Source organism: Mobula birostris, chromosome 2 (assembly GCF_030028105.1).
Source record: "Mobula birostris isolate sMobBir1 chromosome 2, sMobBir1.hap1, whole genome shotgun sequence".
In the NCBI taxonomy this organism is placed as follows: Eukaryota; Metazoa; Chordata; class Chondrichthyes; order Myliobatiformes; family Myliobatidae; genus Mobula; species Mobula birostris.
The window spans coordinates 15,310,882-15,333,844 of NC_092371.1; the positions used below are offsets into that span (position 1 = coordinate 15,310,882).

The 22,963-nt window shown below is 46.3% G+C and overlaps 1 protein-coding gene across 5 annotated transcripts in view; it reads left to right on the forward strand.

Annotated features, from left to right (window-relative positions):
* The window catches only part of LOC140212769 (semaphorin-4B-like), a 124,200-nt gene that overhangs the window by 72,995 nt on the left and 28,242 nt on the right, over positions 1-22,963 (forward strand). The window contains exons 4-9 of one of the 5 annotated variants that reach the window (XM_072283972.1): positions 5,203-5,263; positions 6,127-6,388; positions 10,752-10,912; positions 16,594-16,656; positions 17,733-17,831; positions 19,116-19,227. In XM_072283972.1, coding sequence (XP_072140073.1) covers positions 5,261-5,263; positions 6,127-6,388; positions 10,752-10,912; positions 16,594-16,656; positions 17,733-17,831; positions 19,116-19,227 — 700 coding nt within the window. In that variant the 5' untranslated portion in view covers positions 5,203-5,260. Of the gene's footprint in view, positions 1-5,026; positions 5,052-5,202; positions 5,264-6,126; positions 6,389-10,751; positions 10,913-16,593; positions 16,657-17,732; positions 17,832-19,115; positions 19,228-22,963 lie in introns of those variants that run through there. The other 4 variants (XM_072283993.1, XM_072283982.1, XM_072238117.1 and 1 more) reach the window with 4 other exon arrangements.

A 22,963-nucleotide genomic window follows, 5' to 3' on the forward strand; every position in this document is an offset into this window, starting at 1 on the left:
GGAGTGTCTACAAGGAGCAGAGGGAGGTGGGGTTGGAATCCAGAGGTTGGGGCCCAGGCAACTGAAGGCATGAGGGGAATCAAAGACTGGCTGGAAGTGAGGAGCCTAGAGGATGCAGAGCAGTTAGGAGCCGTAGTGGGAGAGGTGTTAGGACCGGAGGGTATTAAGGAGATGGAAAGGCCAGAGGGGGTTACATAGACAGGGAGGGTTAAAGGGAATGGAGGGGTTACAGAGACAGAGAAGAGTTCAGGGATTTGGGGGCAGGGTGGTTACAGAGTCAGAGAGGGATGTAGTGGCCTGAAGGTGTCATAGAGATGAAGAGGGGTACGGGGCTGGAGGGTGTTACAGAGACAGGAAAGGGTGTAGGGACTGGAGGAGGTCATAGAGCTGAGGAAGGGTTTAAGGGCCAGAGGGTGTTACAGAGATGAGGAAGAGTGTAGGGGCCGGAGGGGTCACAGTGCTAGGGTGGTGTTAGGGGTCAGAGGGAGTTACAGAGACAGGAAGGGATGTAGCAGTCAGAGTGGATTACAGTGACAGAGAATCTCTGATCTGCTGTGTGTACTGGCAGCTGGATAATTCTCTCTACGATTGTACTTGATGACACCATTGTCCCTGACATCTGCAGTGGTGTAAGGGGACTGGAAAACACTGAAAACACTGTCCATTGCCTCTCACCTAAGCAGGCCTAGTTTACTGAGCGGAAGATCCTGCTTGCTGGGTCACTCGTCGCAATCATAAACAGTGGGTGCGATATGGGGTCCATAAGAAATGAACATGATCAGTGGAGATCTCCAGACGTAAGCCCCACCTCATGTAACCCACATTGTGCAAGGGGGTGCATGATCTGGATATTGAGACAGTTACCTTTGGAGGGTAATTTCCTAGCTGATCTCAGCATGTTCAGGCAACTGCTGAGCCCCAATGGAGCACTGTGAATGCAGTGTGTGACTGCAGCCTAACCACAGACCCTTGTGTGCTCAGCATTCAGTTCCTGTTTTCACAGCTAACTGATTCCCCTTGTCTCATACTTCAAGATCACAAAAGATAGTTCAAAAGTAAATTTATTATAAGGTATATATATGTCACCATAGACTACCCTCAGATTATTTTCCTTGTGGACATTCACAGTAACTACAAAGAAACACAATAGAATGAATGAAGAGCTACACAAAACCAAAAACAAACAACCAGTGTGCTAAAGAAGATAATTAAAGCAATTACAGAAAAAGCAAACATTAATAATAATAATAATAGTAATAATAAATAATTAAATGAATAACATTGAGAACATGAGTTGTGGAGTCACACTCTCACCAGCCTTCTGTAGCATTGATGTATCTTGCACCTCAGCAACCCCAAACTCAGGGTCAAAGTCAAAATCAAAGTAAATTCATTATTAAAGTATTTACAATACATGTCACCATACATAATCTTGAGATTCATTTTCTTCCAGGCATTTACAGTAAAACAAAGAAATACAATAGATTTTACGAACAACCACATATAATTAAAGACTGATAAGCAACTAATGTGTAAAAGAAGACAAATTGTGCAAATAAAAATAAATAATACTGTGAACATGAGTTGTACAGTCCTTAAACGTCTGTATGTAGTGGAATCAGTTCAGAGTTGAGATGAGTGAAGTTATCCACGCTGGTTCAGAAGCCTGATAGTTGAAAGGTAATAACTGTGCCTGACCTGGTGGTGTGAGACTTAAGGCTGCTATATTTCCTGCCTGATGGTCACAGTGAGAAGAGAAGCATGGCGTGGGTGGCGAGGATCCCTCATGATGAATGCTGCTTCCCTGTAGCAGAGCTCCATATAAATATGCTCAATAGTGATGGATTGGGCTGTGTCCACTACTTTCTGTAGACATTTCTGTTCCAGGCCATGATGCAAATAGTTAGGATACTCTCCACTGTGCATCTATAGAGGTTTGTTGAAGTTTTAGGTGACATCTCGAATCTATGCGAACTTTGAAGAAAATAGAGGAACTGTTTGTAAGTGCTGGTCCCAGGACCAATCCTCTGATGTTATAACACCAAGGAATTTAAAGTTACTGACCCTCTCCACTTCGAAACTCCTACTGAAGACTGATTCATGGACTTCTGACTTCTTCCTCCTGGAGTCAATAATCTTGCTGACATTGAGTAAAAAGTTGTTGTTCTTGCACCATTCATCCAGATTTTTAATCTCCAATTCAGTCAACAACAGTGGTGGTGGTGTCATCAGCAAACTTAAATGTGACTTTGGAGCTGTGTTTAACCACACAATCATAAGTATAAACCAAACAGGGCAGGGATCAGGATCACACCAGTAGGATCAGAGCAACTGCTGAGCTGGGGTAGTGGAAGCTCAGACTCAGACACCAGACAGTCTGTGCAGCTTTTGGAGTTGGAACAGGATGGTGTCTGAGCTAACTCCAAAATTCTTAGACTTGACCCTGGAGCAAGATAGAGGGAATTTGTAATTGTTTTATTAGTGTCACATGTGCAAAGATACAGCAAAAAGCTTTTGATTTACATACAGATTATCTCACAACATCAATATATTGAGGTACAGTACTGTGTATATATATATAGTTAGGGTGCCTAAGACTTTTGCATAGTACTGTAATAATTTTATGTATTGCATTGTACTGCTGCCACAAAAAGAAACAAATTTCATGACTTATGCAAGTGATGATAAATCTGATTCTGAAGAGTCTCTATTGAAGAGTGAGAGTGGGAAGAGAGCAGGGAGAGGGGAATCATGGTTGTGAAAAGGGAGAGAGGAGGGAGTGGGAAGCACCAGAGCGACATTCCGTAATGATCAATAATCTAATTGTTTGGTCTCAAATGGTATCTCAGGGTGCCTCTGCACCCACACCACACCCCACCCTTGGCACTCCTTCTCTGCCACCTGTCCCACAATGCATCACCCTCACCATTCCCAACATCCTTTGCTCCCACCAGATTTATAAACTCACTCTCCACTCCATGTTGACAAATACAGTACTGTGCAAAAGTCTTAGACACCCTAGCTATATATCTGTGCCTAAGACCTTTGCACAGTACTGTAGTACAAGAGAAAAGCAAGGACTGAATGCAGAATAAAGTGATAGTTACAGAGAGAGCATGCAGTGCAGACAGACAATGAGGAGCAAGGGCCATAATGAGGTAGATCAAGCGATCAAAAGTTCATCTCAGATGTTTGTGAAGATTTGGCATGTCATCTAAAACTTTGTCAAACTTTGATAGATGTGCGGTGGAGAGTATACTGACTGGTTGCATCACTGCTGGTATAGGAACACCAATGCCCTTGAACAGAAAAGACTACAAAGTGTATTGGATACAGTCCAATCCATCACAAGTAAAACCCTCCCTACTATGTCGCAAAGGAAAGCAGCATCCATCATCAAGGATCCATCATCCAGACCATGCTCTCTTCTTGCTGCTACCATCAGGAAGGAGGTAGAGGAGCCTTAGGTTCCACAGCACCAGGTTCAGCAACAGTTACTGTCCTCAATTATTAGGTTTCTAAACCAGTGGATAACTTTACTCACCCCAACACTGAACTGAATCCACAACTTGTGGTTTAATGTGTCAATGGTTCAATTTAATGTCAGAGAAAGTTATACAACCTGAAATCTTTTCTCTTTGGAGGCATCCACGAAACAGAGAAAAAGAAACTCCGAATAATGAATGACAGAAAACATTAGAACCCCAAAGCCCCCTCCCACACACATGCAGCAGCAAAGCATCAACCCTCCCTCTCCCCACACTTTCTCCAACAAATCAGCCCCCCCACCACCTACCATGCAAGCAACAGCAAGCCCCCAAAGTCCATCAAAAACTAATGTTCATCCCAGCAGCTCAACATCACAACAGGCCCACTCTCTCACTATGGAGGAAGAGAGGGAAATATCACTCCTGCTTTGGTGAGAGGGGTAGCCAACAGCTCGTTGTTTCGATGTTACAGTCTGCAGCACCACTTATTTTGAGTTCCCCCAATTCTAGAATTAGCAAACCCTCTCTCACCATTGAGAGAGATGCAGAGGCCTCTGACAACTGACTTGATGTTTCGATGTCCCGAGATGCTTCAGTCAGCGACATCGGCAAGGAATCAGATTTTCCTCAGGGCCACACCCTGAAGGCACACATCTTCCGAACTGCTCCTGGAGATGCCGAAGCGCAGGCCATTTGGCGAGTTCCAAAGAGCAAGAATCTTCCATCTGTGACAAATGCAGTTTGAGTGTATCTGTGGATCATGGACTCTGACAGGACCCCAGCCACCTTGAGAAGGAAAAAACAGACATGAGAACAGAAATTTAGACTATAGACTCGCTTTCAAGGACTCTACAGTTCATGTTCTCAATATTTATTATTTATTTATTATTTTTATTATTTTGTTTTTTCTTTTTTATATTTGCACAATTTATTGTCTTTTACACATTGGATGTTTGTCATCTGTGTGCAGTTTTGCATTGATTCTATTGTGTTACTGTGAATGCCCACAAGAAAATGAATCTGGGGATAGTATATGGTAACGTATATATATTTTGATAATAAATTTACTTTGATCTTATTGCTAGAAGAGACCTATTCAAAAGCCTCATAACAGCAGGATGGAAGCTGACCTGGAACTTTATGGAGCGTGTTCTCAAGGTCTTGTATCTTCTACCTTATGGTGTGGTGGGTGCAGAGGAAGTATGTTCAAGATTGGAGTGGCTTTGATTCTTCTAAAGCAACAGGAAATGAAGACTGAGTTAATGGAGGGAAAGCTGGTTCTCATCATGCGCTGAGCTGTGTCCACAACTCTGCAATTTGTGATCAAAGGCAAGAGCAGTTGTGATACCAAGCTGTAATGTATCTAGAAGGACACAAAATTCTGGAGAACCTGATGCAAGGTCTTGGCCTGAAACATCGAATATTTATTCCTTTCCATAGGTGCTGCCTGATCTGCTGACTTCTTCCAGCATTTTGTGTGTGTTGCTCTGGATTTTCAACATCTGCAGGATCTCTTGTTTGTACCTAGATAAGATGCTTTTTATGGTACATCGATAAAGATTGGTGAGGATCAACAGGGACCTACCAAAGCAAGACATTACCTTTAAATCAGTGTTTTTTTCACATTTTATTCTCACCTATTCTATCCCTTCCTTGGAATTGTTTGATCCGATGATGTTGCTGGGGGCTTTACTCTCCCTCTAATCTATTTTAGTTTGAGTCTTCCTCAAGTCAGTCTCTGCTGTTCACTGGGACTGAGTGAATCACTATACATGGTGAGTTTTCGATCCTTTCATCTTCAGCTTGTCTGTGCTGTTCCTGCCCTGTAATGTGATGGAATTATGTAGGGGGAGCTTCACTCTGTGTCTGACCCCAGGAGTGTGTGATGTGACAGTGTAGAGGGAACTTCACTCTTGAGTCTGACCCCAGAGGATTGTGATGGTACAGTACAGAGGGAGCTTCACTCTGCATCTCACCATGGGCTGATGTGGAGGGAGTTGCCTCTGTGTCTGACCCCGGGAGTATGTGATGGGATAGTGTAGAGGGAGCTTCACTGTGCATCTGACCCCAGGAGTGTGTGTTGGGATGATGTGGAGGGAGCTGCCTCTGTGTCTGACCCAGAGAGTATATGATGGGACAATATAGAGGGAGCTTCACTCTGTGTCTGACCCTGTGAGTGGTGATGGGACGGGGTTGAGAGAAGTTCACTCTGTGTCTGGCACCGGGATTTAATGATGGGACAATGTGGAGGGAGCTTCACTCTTTGTCTGACCCCAAAAGTATGTGATGGGACAATATAGAGGGAGCTTCACTGTGTAGCTGACTCTGGGAGTGTGTGATAGTACAGTGTAGAAGGAGCTTCACTCTATGTCTGATCCCGGAGTATGTGAAGTGACAATGTGTCTGACCCATGGTGTGAGAATGCATGATGGGATGATGCAGAGTGATTTTTGTTGATTCTTTGCTGTCTTATTCGCACTTGGTCTGGAGTTCAGTTTTGGGCTAAGATTTGAAGAGTGGATCTGTGACTGACGCCCACCTTTTCTTAGCTTGTTATGTCAACAGCAACAATGTTAACTGAGCAGGAAAAGTTGTTAAAAGTATTAAGAGACATCTTGTTAAACAAACTATTCTGCAGGTTTTTTTACAAATGAAAGGGGAAGCGGTGTACAGGAAGTTACTTCATTCAGACTGTGGTTGGATTGAGAGTGGTGACAGTTCCAGGCACACGTTGTGTCTCTCTGCTGCACACTTAGCGTTTTGCAGGACCCCAGCTCGGCAGGCGTTGAGGACCATGGAGAGCTGGCTGCGACGGGCCATTCTTGCGTTGGTTGTGTTGGAGACCGTTGTCCAGACCCAGCCAGCGAGAGGCCCCTTGGCTCGGATCTCACACCCTCCTGGTGAGTACAAGTGGATGGTATGGTTCCAGCACTCCGCAGTGGCACTAGGCATCACAGCTCACCCTAAGTTCTGTCACTGCTGAGTCAGGTCCAATCCCCATGGCCGATGATGAAGGCCGATTCCGCTTCATTATCCTGTGATCTCCCCACCCCTCCCAGGAGACCATTTGTGAACACTGTCTGCAATGGGAGCACTGGTGAATCCCATGAGAAATAACCTGTCTGTGCTCTCAGGCGCACGCATCCCTTCCAGTGGAATCATGCATTAATAAAAGTTGGCAGTTTTAGAAACAGAGGCCAAGAGAACTTGTGGCAGACACAGCGGACAGAGAGATTCACTCTGTGTCAGATGCTTGGAGTGTGTGACGGGCTGATGTGGAGGGAGCTTCATTCAGTATCCAGCCCTTGGAGTGTATGGTGGAATGATATAGAGGAAGCTTCACTGTGTCTGGCCGAGAATGTGTGATGGGGCAGCGTAGAGATGCTTCACTGTGTGCTTGACCCCTGGAGTGTGTGTTGAGATAGTGTGAAAGGAGCTTCTCTGTGTGTCTGACCTTTAGTGTGCATGATTAGATGGTATAGAGGGAGCTTCACTCTTTGTCTGAGCCCGGGAGTATGTGATGGACGGTGTAGAGGGAGCTTCACTCCATGTCTGACCCTGGGACAGTGTGGAGGGAGCTTCACTCCGTATCTAACACCAGCAGTATGTGATGATATAGTGTAGAGGGGCTTCACTCTGTGTCTGGTCCTGAAAGTGTGTGATAGAACAGTGTAAAGGCAGCTTGACCCCTGGAGTGCGTGCTTGGACAGTGTAGAGGGAGTTTCACTCTGTGCCTGATCTCGGTATACGTGATAGGATAGTGTAGAGAGCTTTCACTCTGTGCCTGACCCCGAGAGTGTCTGATGGGTCAGTGTTGAGGGAGCTTCACTCTGTGTCTGACCTTGGTGTGCATGATTGGACAATATCAAGGGAGCTTCACTCTGTGTCAGAGTCTGGAAATGTGTGATGGGACAGTGTGGAAGGAGCTTCACTCTGTGTCTGACCCCTGGAGTACATAGAACATAGAAATTTACAGCACATTACAGGCCCTTCAGCCCACAATGTTGTGCCGACCATGTAACCTACTCTAGAGACTGCCTAGGATTTCCTAGCACATGCCCTCTATTTTTCTAAGCTCCATGTATCTATCTAAGAGGCTCTTAAAAAGACCCTATTGTATTCGCTTCCACCATCATGCCAGCAGTGCATTCCATGCACCCACCACTCTCTGTGAAAAACTTACCTCTGATATCCCCTTGGTACCTATTTCTAAGCACCTTAAAACTATGTCCCCTCGTATTAGCCATTTCAGTCCTGGGAAAACACCTCTGGCTATACACACGATCAATGCCCCTCATCGTGTATGTGGTGGTACATTGAAGAGGGAGCTTCACTCAGTATCTGACCTTGGGTGTGCGTGTTTGGACGGTATAGAGGGAGCTTCACTCTGTGTCTGCCCTTGGTGTGCATGATTGGACAATATCAAGGGAGCTTCACTCTGTGTCTGAGTCCAAGAATGTATGATGGGACAGTGTAGAGGGAGCTTCTCTCCATGTCTGACCCTGGTAGTGTGTGATGGGATGGTGTAAAGGGAGTTTTGCTCTGTGTCTGAGCCCAGGAGCGTGTGATGGGACATTATGGAGGGAACTTCACTCCGTGTCTAACCCTAGGAGTGTGTGTTGGGATGGTGTAAAGGGAGATTCACTCCAAGTCTGACCCCAGGAGTGTGTGTCTTGCTTACACACACTTCCCTTAATTCAGACTGGTTTCACATCAGCTACTTAGTGCAGTGCTGTCTATTATGGTTCTTTTTTAAGAACGTCTGTTAAGTGGTTCGGTTGTCCGTGATCACACTGATAACAGTTGAGGAAATTATTTTAAGTGCTTCTGCAAGATATGGTTATCATATACTTCCTTCCACAATGCCAGCATCTCATCTCACCAGATTGTCTCACCTCTCCCACCAGTCCACATCTCCTCATTTCTCCCACCGGCTGGAGAGCACGCTCCACACATTGCCTGCTTACACATTAGGTGGAGAGATGTATCCTCTGCAGTTTTAAAGCTTATTCGTTTGCAGGGGTATCAGTAACTGGTTGGTAAAGTTGGTGGATGGCGTCCTTCCCTGTAGAGGCCAAGGTGAGATGTAGCACCTCTGTGGTAGAGACTGACACATTAGGGACATTTACGGAACTGTTGGACAGGCATATGAAGCAAAATAAAATGAAGAAGTATGCAGGAGGGAAAGATTAGGTTGATCTTAGAGTTGATTAATGTGTTAGTACAACTTGGGTTGTTTTTTCTACAGTGGCGGAGGCTGAGGAGAGTCGTTAGAACTTTGTAAGATAATGAGAGACATTGATATAGTAGGCAGACAATATCTTCTTCCCAGGGTTGAAATGTCTAATTCTAGAGGGTGTGCATTTAAAGTGAAAAGGAATAATTAAAAAGGCAGGTTTTTTTTACACAGAGAGTGGTGGGTGCCTGGAATCTGCTGAGGGTGATGGTAGAGGCAAATGCATCACAGACTTTTAAAAGATGTTTAGATAGGCACCTGAATGTGAGGAAAATGTAAGGACATGGACATTGAGTAGGCAGAAGAGATTTGTTTAGTTAGCCATTTGATTACTAAATTATTTGATTCAGCATGACATTGTGGGCCGAAGGGCCTGTTCCTGTGCTGTACTGTTCTATGTTCTTTATTAGTTACATGACAGCGAGACTGTTGTTCTGGGCACCACACCAAAAGAAGGATGCAACAACAACCAAGTGGATAGAGGGGAGATCTCATCAGCAAGGCCATAGCAAAGTTTGCATGAGAAGAGTCAGACTTATCTCATTATTGACACACTTACCAAGAGGGAGTGAAAAGCTTTTGCTTGCTCATGATCCATTTCATGGGGTAGCATGGAAGCATCATGGTTAGCCCAAAACTATTACAGCTCTGGGCAATCCAGAGTTTGACATTCAATTCCGGTGCCTTCTATAAGGAGTTTGTATGTTCTCTGTATGAAATGCATGGGTTTTCTCCAGGTGCTCCAGTTTCCTCCCACAATCCAAAGATGTACCAGTTAGTGAGTTAATTTGTCATTGTAAATTGCCCTGTGTTAGGCTAGTGTTAAATAGGTGGGTTTCTGGGTGGTGCAGTTCATTGGGACAGAAGGCCCTGTTCTGCACTGGAATCTCTAAATAAATAAGTAAATTGTTCCATACATCAGTATATTGAGGTTGTGTGAAGAAAAAAGATTGCAGAATCTAGTTGCAGGGAAAGTGCAAGCAGACAATAAGGTGCAAGAGCCACAAGGAAGCAGACTACAATCATGAGTTCATTTTTATCATTTAAGAAGTCCGTTCAGTGATCTATTGCGGTTGGGTAGTAGCTGCCCTTGAGCCTGGTGGTGATGTGTGTTTTCACACCTCTTTCTCTTCTGCTTAATGGAACGTGGGAGAAGAAAGAACGTCTGGGGTGGGAGGGCTCTTTGACTATGCTGGCTGCTTTCCTGAGGCCGGAGCTGAGGCTGGTTTCTGTGATGTGCTGAGCTATGTCCACATCTCTGCAGCATCTTGCAGTTGCCCTATGAAGTCATGATACATACGGATAGGAGAGAATGGTGGCTAGGACAAGGGGGCTTCAATTGAGAAATGTAAGATTAAAAAAAAGGCAGGAACCAGGTGATGGGGTTCTTTTCCCCTTTCCAGGGAGGCCTTTAACTAGCAGGTTGTGAATCTGTGGATTTCATTGCCACAGACAGCTGTGGAGGCCAAGTTATAAGATATATTTAAAGTGGAGGATGATAGGTTTTTGTTTGTAAGAGTGTAAAAGGCTACAGAGCGAAGGCAAAATAATGGGATTGCGAGTGATAATAAATGAGCCATGATGGAATGGTGAAACATATTCAATGGGCTGAATGGCCTAATTCTGTTCCTGTGCCTTAAGGCACTCACGTTGTGAGAGGATGCTACAGGCAGGAAGTGTTCCTGTTGTAGAGCTGTACCCTCAGGGTTGTAGACAGTGATTAGAGAAGTGGTCTGCTTGGATGCGATGGGCTGAATGGTCATTTGTAAAGCTAGGTTGACCTTATTTCAAGTTGGGAGAAGTCTCCAAGTGCAGATTGCAGCCGAAACTGAACTACCAATTCCACCAACCCCACGCTGCCCACTCCACTGTCAGTTCATCCCAGCAGTGACAGCTCTCGTCTATCTGTTCACCTTCCCCTTCCCCTTGGCCTGGCCAGGGAGGCTCAGTACCCACCCCACTTGAGGAAGATGTCACAAGGGTAATGGCTGAGGCCCCTCTCTTGACTCCTATTCTTTCCACTGTAGGCGATCCCAGCCGACAGGTCCAAAGGTTCTCCAAGGCAGACTGCTACAACTACAGCTCCTTGCTGCTTAGTCAGGATGAGGAGAAGTTGTACGTGGGTGCCCGGGACATCCTCTTCTCCATCGACACCGAAACCTTTGGAAGCATGGAGACGGTAAAAGAGGCAAGTGATCCGTACCCTTTTGGGTAGGTGAGGCTCGTCATCCTTGGGTGGCAGCCTGCCTAAGAGAAGGAAAACTCTGATTTTAAACCTCCACTGCTTTGCTGCCATACCCACCCATGGAAAAGACTTTCAGGGAGAAAACCCCAAGAAAGATATCTGGAGCCAGGGTCCCTAAGGCAGTTTAATGTTGTTTACAACTTCACTCTGGCAACCTCTGCAACAACATTGGTGCCAAGCTGTATCGGCACTTGCCCTTTCCTTGGACTACATCAGTGACATGGAGAGCAGGAACCCGTTGCATGGGCGACAGCCGGTTCTTCAAATCTTCCCGCCCATGCCTGCGCCCTGAGCAGACACAGGCCATCAGAGGCGCAAACCCATGATCCCCTGGGATCAATGGCTGCATACTAATCTATACTGTCCTCCGCTCTCCGCCATGATGTACCTTACCCCACACACCTCTGTCCAAGGCAGTCTCGCCCAACAGAAGGGCAGGACTGTTGCGTGAATAAACTTACCCAGTGGCACAATGCCTCACAGCCCCAAAGACATGGCTTCAATCCTGACCTCCCACCACTGCCTGTGTGGGGTTTGCACATTCTCCCCCTGACTGGTTGGGTGTCCTCCCACATCCCCAAAGACATTGAATACGGTAAATTGGTGGGTGGGTGGCAAAAGAATCAAACAGGCAATGGTGGACTTTTGAAAGGGAATAGGTTGCAGGGTACTGGTGCTCCTGGGATCGCAGACAACTAGCACAGACTCAATGGACCGAATGTCCTCCACCCATCTCTGAGGGAGGTATGAGAAATTGTGTAGGATGCGAACTCAGTGTTAAACACAGTGGGGTTATTCGTGGGTAATGTGGGTGGCGAGGGGCTGACCTTGGCTTTGTCACATCCGGAAAAGTTCAAAGTAAAGAGAGTGCTGATCATCCTCAGCCAGGACTGGATAAGGGCATCACATCTACCCAGGGATTGTCCCACATCTGCCCTGGGATTGTCCCACATCTGCCCTGGGATAGTGCTACATAGTGCGACAGAGCCTCATAGAGCGGGCAGCGGAGTTTGCGGGCTGTGGAGTGAGCCGGGAGCAGAGTGAAGACTTAAGGGCTTCAGCTCAACGGGCTTAGGCGGAAACAGGCGAGGCGAGGGAGGTTTGGCATTCATTTTCTGTTGTTATTTGAGGAGAGGGACAGTATGAGTGTGAGGGCAGTTTTCTGTTCTCGGTGTCGGATGTGGGAGGCCCTGGAGTCTACAAGCCTCCCGGACGTCTACATCTGCGCCAAGTGCATCGAGATGCAGCTCCTAAGGGACCGCATTACGGAACTGGAGCTGCAGCTCGATGACCTTCGTCTGGTCAGGGAGAGTGAGGAGGTGATAGAGAGGAGTTGCAGGCAGGTGGTCACGCTGGGGCCACAGGAGGCAGACAAGTGGGTCACGGTTAGGAGGGGGAAGGGGAAAGGTCAGGTAATAGGGAGTACCCCGGTGGCTGTGCCCCTTAACAACAGGTACTCCTGTTTGAGTACTGTTGGGGGGGACAGCTTACCCGGAGGAATCGACAGTGGCCGTGCCTCCGGCACAGAGTCCGGCCCTGTAGCTCAGAAGGGTAGGGCAAGGAAGAGGACGGCAGATGTGATAGGGGACTCGATAGTAAGGGGGTCAGATAGGCGATTCTGTGGACGCAGTCCAGAGACCCGGATGGTAGTTTGCCTCCCTGGTGCCAGGGTCCGGGATATTTCTGATCGTGTCCAAGATATCCTGGAGTGTGAGGGTGAGGAGCCAGAGGTCGTGGTACATATAGGTACCAATGACATAGGTAGGAAAAAGGATGAGGTCCTGAAAGGAGAATATAGGGAGCTAGGAAGGGAGTTGAGAAAAAGGACTGCAAAGGTAGTAATCTCGGGATTACTGCCTGTGCCACGCGACAGTGAGAGTAGGAATGCGATGAGGTGGAGGATAAATGCGTGGCTGAGGGATTGGAGCGGGGGCAGGGATTAAAGTTTTTGGATCATTGGGACCTCTTTTGGCGCAGGCGTGACCTGTACAAAAAGGACGGGTGCACTTGAATCCTAGGGGGACCAATATCCTGGCAGGGAGATTAGCGGGGGCTACTGAGGTGACTTTAAACTAGAATGGTTGGGGGGTGGGAATCAAATTAAAGAGGCTAGGCGTGAGGAGGTTAGTTCACTACAGGGGGATGGGAACCAGTGCAGAGAAGCAGAGGGGTGTAAAGTGAGGGTAGAAACAAAAAGTACTATGGAGAAAAGTAAAAGTGGCAGGCCGACAAATCCAGGGCAAGCATTAAAAAGGGCCACTTTTCAGCATAATTGTATAAGGGCTAAGAGAGTTGTAAAAGAGCGCCTGAAGGCTTTGTGTGTCAATGCAAGGAGCATTCGTAATAAGGTGGATAAATTGAAAGTGCAGATTGTTATTAATGATTATGATATAGTTGGGATCACAGAGCCATGGCTCCAGGATGACCAGGGATGGGAGCTCAACGTTCAGGGATATTCAATATTCAGGAGGGATAGACATGAAGGAAGGGGAGGTGGGGTGGCGTTGCTGGTTAAAGAAGAGATTAACACAATAGAAAGGAAGGACATAAGCCAGGAAGATGTGGAATCGATATGGGTAGAGCTGCGTAACACTATGGGGCAGAAGACGCTGGTGGGAGTTGTGTACAGGCCACCTAACAGTAGTAGTGAGGTCGGAGATGGTATTAAACAGGAAATTAGAAATGTGTGCAATAAAGGAACAGCAGTTATAATGGGTGACTTCAATCTACATGTAGATTGGGTGAACCAAATTGGTAAAGGTGCTGAGGAAGAGGATTTCTTGGAATGTATGCGGGATGGTTTTTTGAACCAACATGTCGAGGAACCGACTAGAGAGCAGGCTATTCTGGACTGGGTTTTGAGCAATGAGGAAGGGTTAATTAGCAATCTTGTCGTGAGAGGCCCCTTGGGTAAGAGTGACCATAATATGGTGGAATTCTTCATTAAGATGGAGAGTGACATAGTTAATTCAGAAACAAAGGTTCTGAACTTAAAGAGGGGTAACTTTGAAGGTATGAGACGTGAATTAGCTAAGATAGACTGGCAAATGACACTTAAAGGATTGACGGTGGATATGCAATGGCAAGCATTTAAAGGTTGCATGGATGAACTGCAACAAATGTTCATCCCAGTTTGGCAAAAGAATAAATCAAGGAAGGTAGTGCACCCGTGGCTGACAAGAGAAATTAGGGATAGTATCAATTCCAAAGAAGAAGCATACAAATTAGCCAGAGAAAGTGGCTCACCTGAGGACTGGGAGAAATTCAGAGTTCAGCAGAGGAGGACAAAGGGCTTAATTAGGAAGGGGAAAAAAGATTATGAGAGAAAACTGGCAGGCAGCATAAAAACGGACTGTAAAAGCTTTTATAGATATGTAAAAAGGAAAAGACTGGTAAAGACAAATGTAGGTCCCCTGCAGACAGAAACAGGTGAATTGATTATGGGGAGCAAGGACATGGCAGACCAATTGAATAATTACTTTGGTTCTGTCTTCACTAAGGAGGACACAAATAATCTTCCAGAAATAGTAGGGGACAGAGGGTCCAGTGAGATGGAGGAACTGAGCGAAATACATGTTAGTAGGGAAGTGGTGTTAGGTAAATTGAAGGGTTTGAAGGCAGATAAATCCCCAGGGCCAGATGGTCTGCATCCCAGGGTGCTTAAGGAAGTAGCCCAAGAAATAGTGGATGCATTAGTGATAATTTTTCAAAACTCGTTAGATTCTGGACTAGTTCCTGAGGATTGGAGGGTGGCTAATGTAACTCCACACTTTTTAAAAAAGGAGGGAGAGAGAAACCGGGGAATTATAGACCGGTTAGCCTAACGTCGGTGGTGGAGAAACTGCTGGAGTCAGTTATCAAGGATGTGATAACAGCACATTTGGAAAGCGGTGAAATGATCGGACAAAGTCAGCATGGATTTGTGAAAGGAAAATCATGTCTGACGAATCTCATAGAATTTTTTGGGGATGTAACTAGTAGAGTGGATAGGGGAGAACCAGTGGATGTGGTATATTTGGATTTTCAGAAGGCTTTTGACAAGGTCCCACACAGGAGATTAGTGTGCAAACTTAAAGCACACGGTATTGGGGGTAAGGTATTGGTGTGGGTGGAGAGTTGGTTAGCAGACAGGAAGCAAAGAGTGGGAATAAACGGGACCTTTTCAGAATGGCAGGCGGTGACTAGTGGGGTACCGCAAGGCTCAGTGCTGGGACCCCAGTTGTTTACAATATATATTAATGACTTGGATGAGGGAATTAAATGCAGCATCTCCAAGTTTGCGGATGACACGAAGCTGGGTGGCAGTGTTATCTGTGAGGAGGATGCTAAGAGGATGCAGGGTGACTTGGATAGGTTGGGTGAGTGGGCAAATTCATGGCAGATGCAATTTAATGTGGATAAATGTGAAGTTATCCACTTTGGTGGCAAAAATAGGAAAACAGATTATTATCTGAATGGTGGCCGATTAGGAAAAGGGGAGGTGCAACGAGACCTGGGTGTCATTATACACCAGTCATTGAAAGTGGGCATGCAGGTACAGCAGGCGGTGAAAAAGGCGAATGGTATGCAGGCATTTATAGCGAGAGGATTTGAGTACAGGAGCAGGGAGGTACTACTGCAGTTGTCAAGGCCTTGGTGAGACCACACCTGGAGTATTGTGTGCAGTTTTGGTCCCCTAATCTGAGGAAAGACATCCTTGCCATAGAGGGAGTACAGAGAAGGTTCACCAGATTGATTCCTGGGATGGCAGGACTTTCATATGAAGAAAGACTGGATGAACTGGGCTTGTACTCGTCGGAATTTAGAAGATTGAGGGGGGATCTGATTGAAACGTATAAGATCCTAAAGGGATTGGACAGGCTAGATGCAGGAATATTGTTCCCAATGTTGGGGAAGTCCAGAACGAGGGGTCACAGTTTGAGGATAGAGGGGAAGCCTTTTAGGACCAAGGTTAGGAAAAACTTCTTCACACAGAGAGTGGTGAATCTGTGGAATTCTCTGCCACAGGAAACAGTTGAGGCCAGTTCATTGGCTATATTTAAGAGGGAGTTAGATATGGCCCTTGTGGCTACGGGGGTCAGGGGGTATGGAGGGAAGGCTGGGGCGGTGTTCTGAGTTGGATGATCAGCCATGATCATAATAAATGGCAGTGCAGGCTCAAAGGGCCGAATGGCCTACTCCTGCACCTATTTTCTATGTTTCTATGTTTCTATCTGTCCAGGGGTAGTGCTACATCTGGCCCAGGATAATAATCCCACATCCGCTGGGGATAGCCCACATTTGCCCAGCTGTATTGCGATATTTGCACATCTGCTCAGAGAAGGTCCCACATCTGCCTAGGCAAGATCTCACATCTGCCTAGGGAAGGTTTCAAGTTGTTCTCATATTCTTTAGAATGATAAGGGCAATTGCTTGAATGGAAATCTCGATCAACATAGACCAGTTGAGAAGAAGAGCCACTCAGGGTGGTGAACTTCCTCCTCACCTGCAGGTCATATGCCAACCAGAACCTTTAGTCCAGTGAGAGTTAGTGTCACCATGCTTTGGGGGGGGAACGATAGAAGAGGAGTGGATTGGTTGTCACCTCACCTTCAACAAAGCATCTGTTTCTTGGTCTGTTTCAGCTCAACTGGATGGCGACAGAAGTGAAAATACAGGAATGCTCCTTCAAAGGGAAGAGCAAGGAGGTAAGTCTGAAGGCATCCTACTTTCAGCAGTTCAAAACGTGTGGAAGAGCAGCCTCCAGCCCCCAGTGTGAAGCCTGAAGGGGATAAGGGCCTGGCCTAAGAACTTGGGGGGAAGGAGGTGGTGGAAATCTGGGCATCTCACCAGCAAGAAAGGATTGATCATCAACCAGCCCTTCCTCCTCCATGCTATGTCCTGCACAGCCTATTCTATCGCCTGGTGTGTACCCTTCCCAGCACTGCTTGTATCTGTCATATTCCAGGGACAGCACAAGACCAGGCCCTTCAGCCCACTATATCCTGAACATGATGCTAAATGTCTCTGCCTGCAAATGATTCCTAACTCTCCACGTGCATGAGACTTTTACACTCCTCTGTTACATCTGCCTCCAACACCACCCCTGGCAGCCTGTCCAAGCACCCAACCATCTCTGTAAAAATAACTCACCCTGCCATCTCCTTTAAGTTTTCCCCTCTCACCTTAGAGCTATGCCCTGCTACATGATATTTCTTTACTGCAACAGAGCAATCAGAGCTGCACAGAGTACTTGCAAGTGCAGCCTAACCAACTGTAGTGACTTCCCAACTCTTATACTCATTGCTCTGACCAATGAAAGCAATCATGCAAACATCATCTTTATCATAAACACAAGATATTTTGCAGATACTGGAAATCTTGAATAAAACACAAAATGCTGGAGGAACCCCACAGGTTAGGCAACAGCAATGGAGAGAAATAGACTCTTAATTTCCAGCATCTGTAGAATCTCTTGTGTTTAAGCCCTTTACCTCTTCCACCTATCACCTCACAGCTTCTTCCTTCTTTCCCCCTTTCCTTCACCCACCCACCGCCCCCTTCACCTCCCAGCTCTTACTTCTTCCCCTCCCCCCACCTTCATAGTGTGGCTTCTGACACCTCACAATCCCGAACAACGGTCTTGGCCTGAAATGGTGATTGCTTATTTCCCTTCATAGATGCTGTCTGACCTGCTGAGTTCCTGTAGTCTTCTGTGTGTTGTTGTTGTTGATGGTGGAGTAATACTCACTCACTATCTCCCTCTACCCATCTCCCCCCCCAGAAGGACTGTTTCAACTTCATCCTCGTGGTGCTGCCTGTGAACGAGAGCTGCCTCTTCATCTGTGGGACCTATGCCTTCAGCCCAGCCTGCGCCTATGTGGTAAGGGTCTCCTTAACCCACATTCAGAAACGCAAGCTCGATGGGATGTCTGTGAACCCATCACTCGCTTGCACCACTGAGGAGCCTCTCACCCATTAGATCATGTTAGACTCCTCGAGCAAACTCACTCATGCCTGGATCCTGCACTACACAGAGGGGAAGAGGGCGGGCAGCCATTGTGAAGATGCAGCGGTACTTTGCAGACACAGATCCAGTTTGGAGTGTTCCTATACACCTACAGTGCATTCTGTCCTGTTCTGAGCTCCTCACTGCCCTGCTATCTTGCCCAAACGCCAATGGTGCTGAGGGACCCTCAGCACTGGGTCCCATGTAATCACCTCCATCTTTTCCCATCACCCCTGGCAGGGTGGTTGACACCCACCCTCTCTGCAAAAAGCTCACCTCTGACATTTTTCCTATGCTTTCTTCCAAAAGATTTAAAATTATGCCCCTTCATTTTAGCCATTCCTGATCCGAGAAAAAGTCTCTGGCCATCCACTTGATCTATACCTGTGATCTATGACTAATGGTCATGGCCTATCTCAGTCTAATGAAAATGGGGAAGGGTGGGGGAAGGAGGGATACCATCCCTCAGCGCAGGACACGTAACCACCCCGACCACTCATCAAGGCAAGCGTCCATAACTCCTGACCTACCCTCCCCAACTCCTGTGGAAGGCGTACCATCCATGACTGATTACCACTCCGATCCTGGAACCTTGATGCCTGTTGGACTTTGTGACGGAGAGGTCAGGGGCAGCACTGCTGAACCCTGCTTTCAGCTCCTCCTCTTTGACCAGAGTGGTGGACTGTCAAGGAAACTCAATGCCCAGCTCTTTGGTGCAGCCTTCTGTGGTGGGGGAGGGAGAAGGGGATCCTCCCTTAGAACTGGAAGAAAGGCTGATGGAATATTTAGGATCCAAGGTATCCCAACATAGAGAACTGCCTGGTCCCAGCAGCTGGTAGGGATTGTAACCCTCTCTCCCAGTAGCCTGTGTGTTGGAAAGCCTCTCTCCCGCAACCTGTGAGAATGGGGAACCTGTCTCCCAGCAGCCTGAGGGAAGGGGGAGCCTCACTCCCAGCAGCACGTGGGAAGGGTGAGTCTGTGAGTATTGGACACTCTCCCAGCAGTTTCTGGGATGGGGAGTTTTTCTCCCAGCAGCCTAAGGGAAGGGAGAACCTCTCTCCCAGCAGCCTGTAGGGAGGGGCAGCCTCTCTCCCTTGAGGAGGTGAGGAACACACTCAGGGCTTTAGAAGTGACTGACAAACTGATCTACCGTTACAGGACATCCAGACCTTCTCACTGTTGACAGACGCCACCGGAAGTCCTCTGACCGAAGATGGCAAAGGTCGCATCCCGTACAACCCTTCGCTGAGATACACAGTGTCCATGGTCGGTGAGTGCTTTATAAGGCATTGGTTAGACTACACTTGAAGTATTGTGAGCAATGTGGGCGTATCTAAAAAAAGATGTTCTGGCATTGGAGAGTATACAGAGGAGGTTTACAAGAATTATACCAAGAATGACAGGGTTGTATGGGAAGCATTTGGCTCTGAGCCTGTACTCACTAGAGTTTAGAAAACTGAGGCTGGATCTCCTTGAAATCTTTTTGTTTTTGGCATGTGCCTGCGTGCATGTGCGTCTGCATGTCTGTGCGTGTATCCATGATGGTGGATTTTTCATGGTTTTTTACAAGGCGCTGAGCGAGAGAAAGAGAGACTGTGTGGTGCGCCACTCCTCACACAGACATTTTCGCAGTATTTTCCCTTTATTTTACGAGGTCAAGTTGAGATCTTGACACTCAACCGGCATGGATAGAAAGCGTACTCGGGGGCGGACCCGACTGGTTTCAAACCCGGGAACCTCCAATCCCGGGTCCAGTGCCGATGTCGTTGCGCCACGTAGGAAAAATGTCAGAGGTGAGCTTTTTGCAGAGAGTCAACCACCCTGCCAGGGGTGATGGGAAAAGATGGAGGTGATCTCCTTGAAATCTATTGAAAATTGCAACCCCAAGATAAAATGAATGTGGAGAGGATATTTCCAATGTGGTTGAGTCTATGACCAGAGGGCACAGACTCAGAAAATAAAGGATATTCCTTTGGAACAAAGATGAGGAGAAATTTCTTTAGCTAGAACTTGGTTAACCTGTCAAATTCATTGCCACAGATGGCTGTGGAGGCTAAGTCATTGGGTATATTTAAAGCAGAGTTTGATAGGTTCCTGATTAGTAAGGGTATCAAAGGGAGAAGGCAGGAGAATGGGATTGAGGGGTATAATAATCAGCCATGATTGATTGGCAGAGCAGAGTCAAAGGATCGAATGGCTTATTTCTGCTTCTACGCATTATGGTCTTTTGATGACCGCCCCGTGATGGAACTTCAAATCGTCCCCACCTGTGCTGTGGTCCGGGGGTGTTGACCTGTATCCCCGTAACGAAGGGGAGGTCTGCCCAGTCCTTCAGTCTGATTCTGCCTCAGGGTGTCTGAGTAAATACGTGAGTTTCAAACTGATAGCCAACCCATCTCGCTGCATCCTCACACGGTTTCCCAAGACTGGAGGCTCACAGTGAAAGTAATACTAGGAAAGTGAGAGGGTTTCGCTGGTAGAAAATGACATGCCCTGTTAAAGAGATGTTCATGTTCTTAGTGTGACTCAGGTAGTAAAGTGTTAGAATGGGATTCACACTGTCTAAAGATATAGTCATGGAGTCATACAGTGTGGAAACAAGCCCCCTGACCCAACGTCCATGGGACTAGCTTTAGGTGTCCATCTAAAGCTCGTCCTATTTGCATGCATTTGGCTCATATCCCTCAAAAGTGGCTGTGGACTCGCTTTCAACTGCAGTTTGATGTCCTCAGTGCTGAACGCACTTTACTATTTGCACAATTTGATTGAGCTCTGCAGCCATCGACACTTCAGAGAACTAACTAACTCAGTGGCTATGGCCATTGACTCCTGGACTGGCTTCACTCGCCTTGGCAGCTTGTGACTATGGACTCACTTTTGGGGATTCTTCAGTTTTATGATTAATGTTTTGTGTGTTATTTGTTCGCTTTTTGATTTTTATGGATTTGTTCCTTTTTTTCACACATCTGATGACCTTGTGAGATTATAACTACAACTGTGAAGGGAGACTATAACTACAGCTGTAAAGATCCCTGCTGCACCTGATGACCCTGTGATCTCTGTCTCAGAGGTCGATGTTAGGCTGTCTTTAAAGAGGGTGAACTCTCGCAAGGCAGAAGGTCCTGATGGAGTACCTAGTAAGGCTCTGAAAATCTCTGCCAACCAACTGGCGGGAGTATTCAAGGACACTTTCAACCTCTCATGGCTATGGGCGGAAGTTCCACTTGCTTCAAAAAGGCAACAATTATACCAGTGCCTAAGAAGAATAATGTGAGCTGCCTCAATGACTATTGCCCAGTAGCACTCATATCTACAGTGATGAAATGCTTTGAGAGGTTGGTCATGACTAGACTGAACTCCTGCCTCAGTAAGGACCTGGATCTGTTGCAACTTGCCAATCGCCACAATAGGTCAATGGCAGATGAAATCTCAATGGCTCTTCACACGGCTTTAGACCACCTGGACAACACAAACACCTATGTCCGGATGTTGTTCATCAGCTATAGCTCAGCATTTAATACCATCATTCCAACAATCCTGATTGAGAAGTTACAGAACCTAGGCCTCTGTACCTCCCTCTACAACTAGGTCCTCAACTTCCTAACCGGAAGACCATATTCTGTGCGGATTGGTGATAACATCTCCTCCTCGCTGACAGTCAACACTGGCGTACCTCAGGGATGTGTGCTTAGCCCACTGCTCTACTCTCTCTATACCCATTACTGTGTGGCTAGTATAGCTCAAATACCATCTATAAACTTGCCGATGATACAACCATTGTTGGTAGAATCTCAGATGGTGACGAGAGGGCGTACAGGAGTGAGATATGCCAACTAATGGAGTGGTGTCACAGCAATGTCAGTCAGGCGAAAGAGCTGATTGCAGACTTCAGGAAGGCTAAGGCCAATCCTCATAGACGGATCAGAAGTGGAGAGGGTGGGCAGTTCCAAGTTCCTGAGTGTCAAGATCTCTGAGGACCTAATCTGGTCCCAACATATTGATGCAGTTATAAAAAAGGCAAGACACCAACTATACTTCATTTGGAGTTTGAAGAGATTTGGTATGTCAACAAATATACTCAAAAACTTCTATTGATGTACAGTGGTGAGCATTCTGACAGGCTGCATCACTGTCTGGTATGGGGATGGGGGGAGCTACTGCAAAGAACCAAAAGAAGCTGCAGAGGGTTGTAAACTTAGTCGGGTGCTAAATTCATTTAGCCTACAAACTTATACCCTACAAAATACACAGGACATCTTCAAGGAATGGTGTCTCAGAAAGGCAGTGTCCATTATTAAGGACCTCCAGCACCCAGGGCATGCCCTTTTCTCACTGTTACCATCAGGTAAGAGGTGCAGAAGCCTGAAGGCACACATGCAGTGATTCAGGAACAGCTTCTTCCCCTCTGCCATCCGATTCCTAAATGGACATTGAACCCTTGAACACTATCTCTCCTTTTTGAGATATATTATTTTTGTTTTTTGCATGATTTTTAATCTATTCAATATATGTATACTATAATTGATTTACTTATTTATTATTATTATTATTATTTTTCTTCTATAATATGTGTTGCATTGAACTGTTGCTGCTAAGTTAACAAATTTCATGACACATGCCAGTGATAATAAACCTGATTCTGATTCTGATTCTTGTGATGTGGGGTTTTCTTTAAACAGATTCTGTGGTGTTTGTTTGTTTTGAGGCTGTCTGCAAGAAGACAAATCTCAAGATTATACTGTATACATACTTTGATAATAAATGTACTTTGATCTTTGAACTTTAAATTTTAAATCCTTTCTATCTTAAATCAGAATTGGGTTTAATATCACTGTACCTCCTCTCTGACGGCACGAATAAGAAGACAGACCAACTCATTCCACACTGAGTATCCAAGATTGTCCTATTTACCAGTGCGTGACCCATATCGCTCCACACCTTTACCATTAACATACCTATTCAAGCGTCTTTGAAATGCTTGTTATTGTCCCTGCTTATTTCCGTAT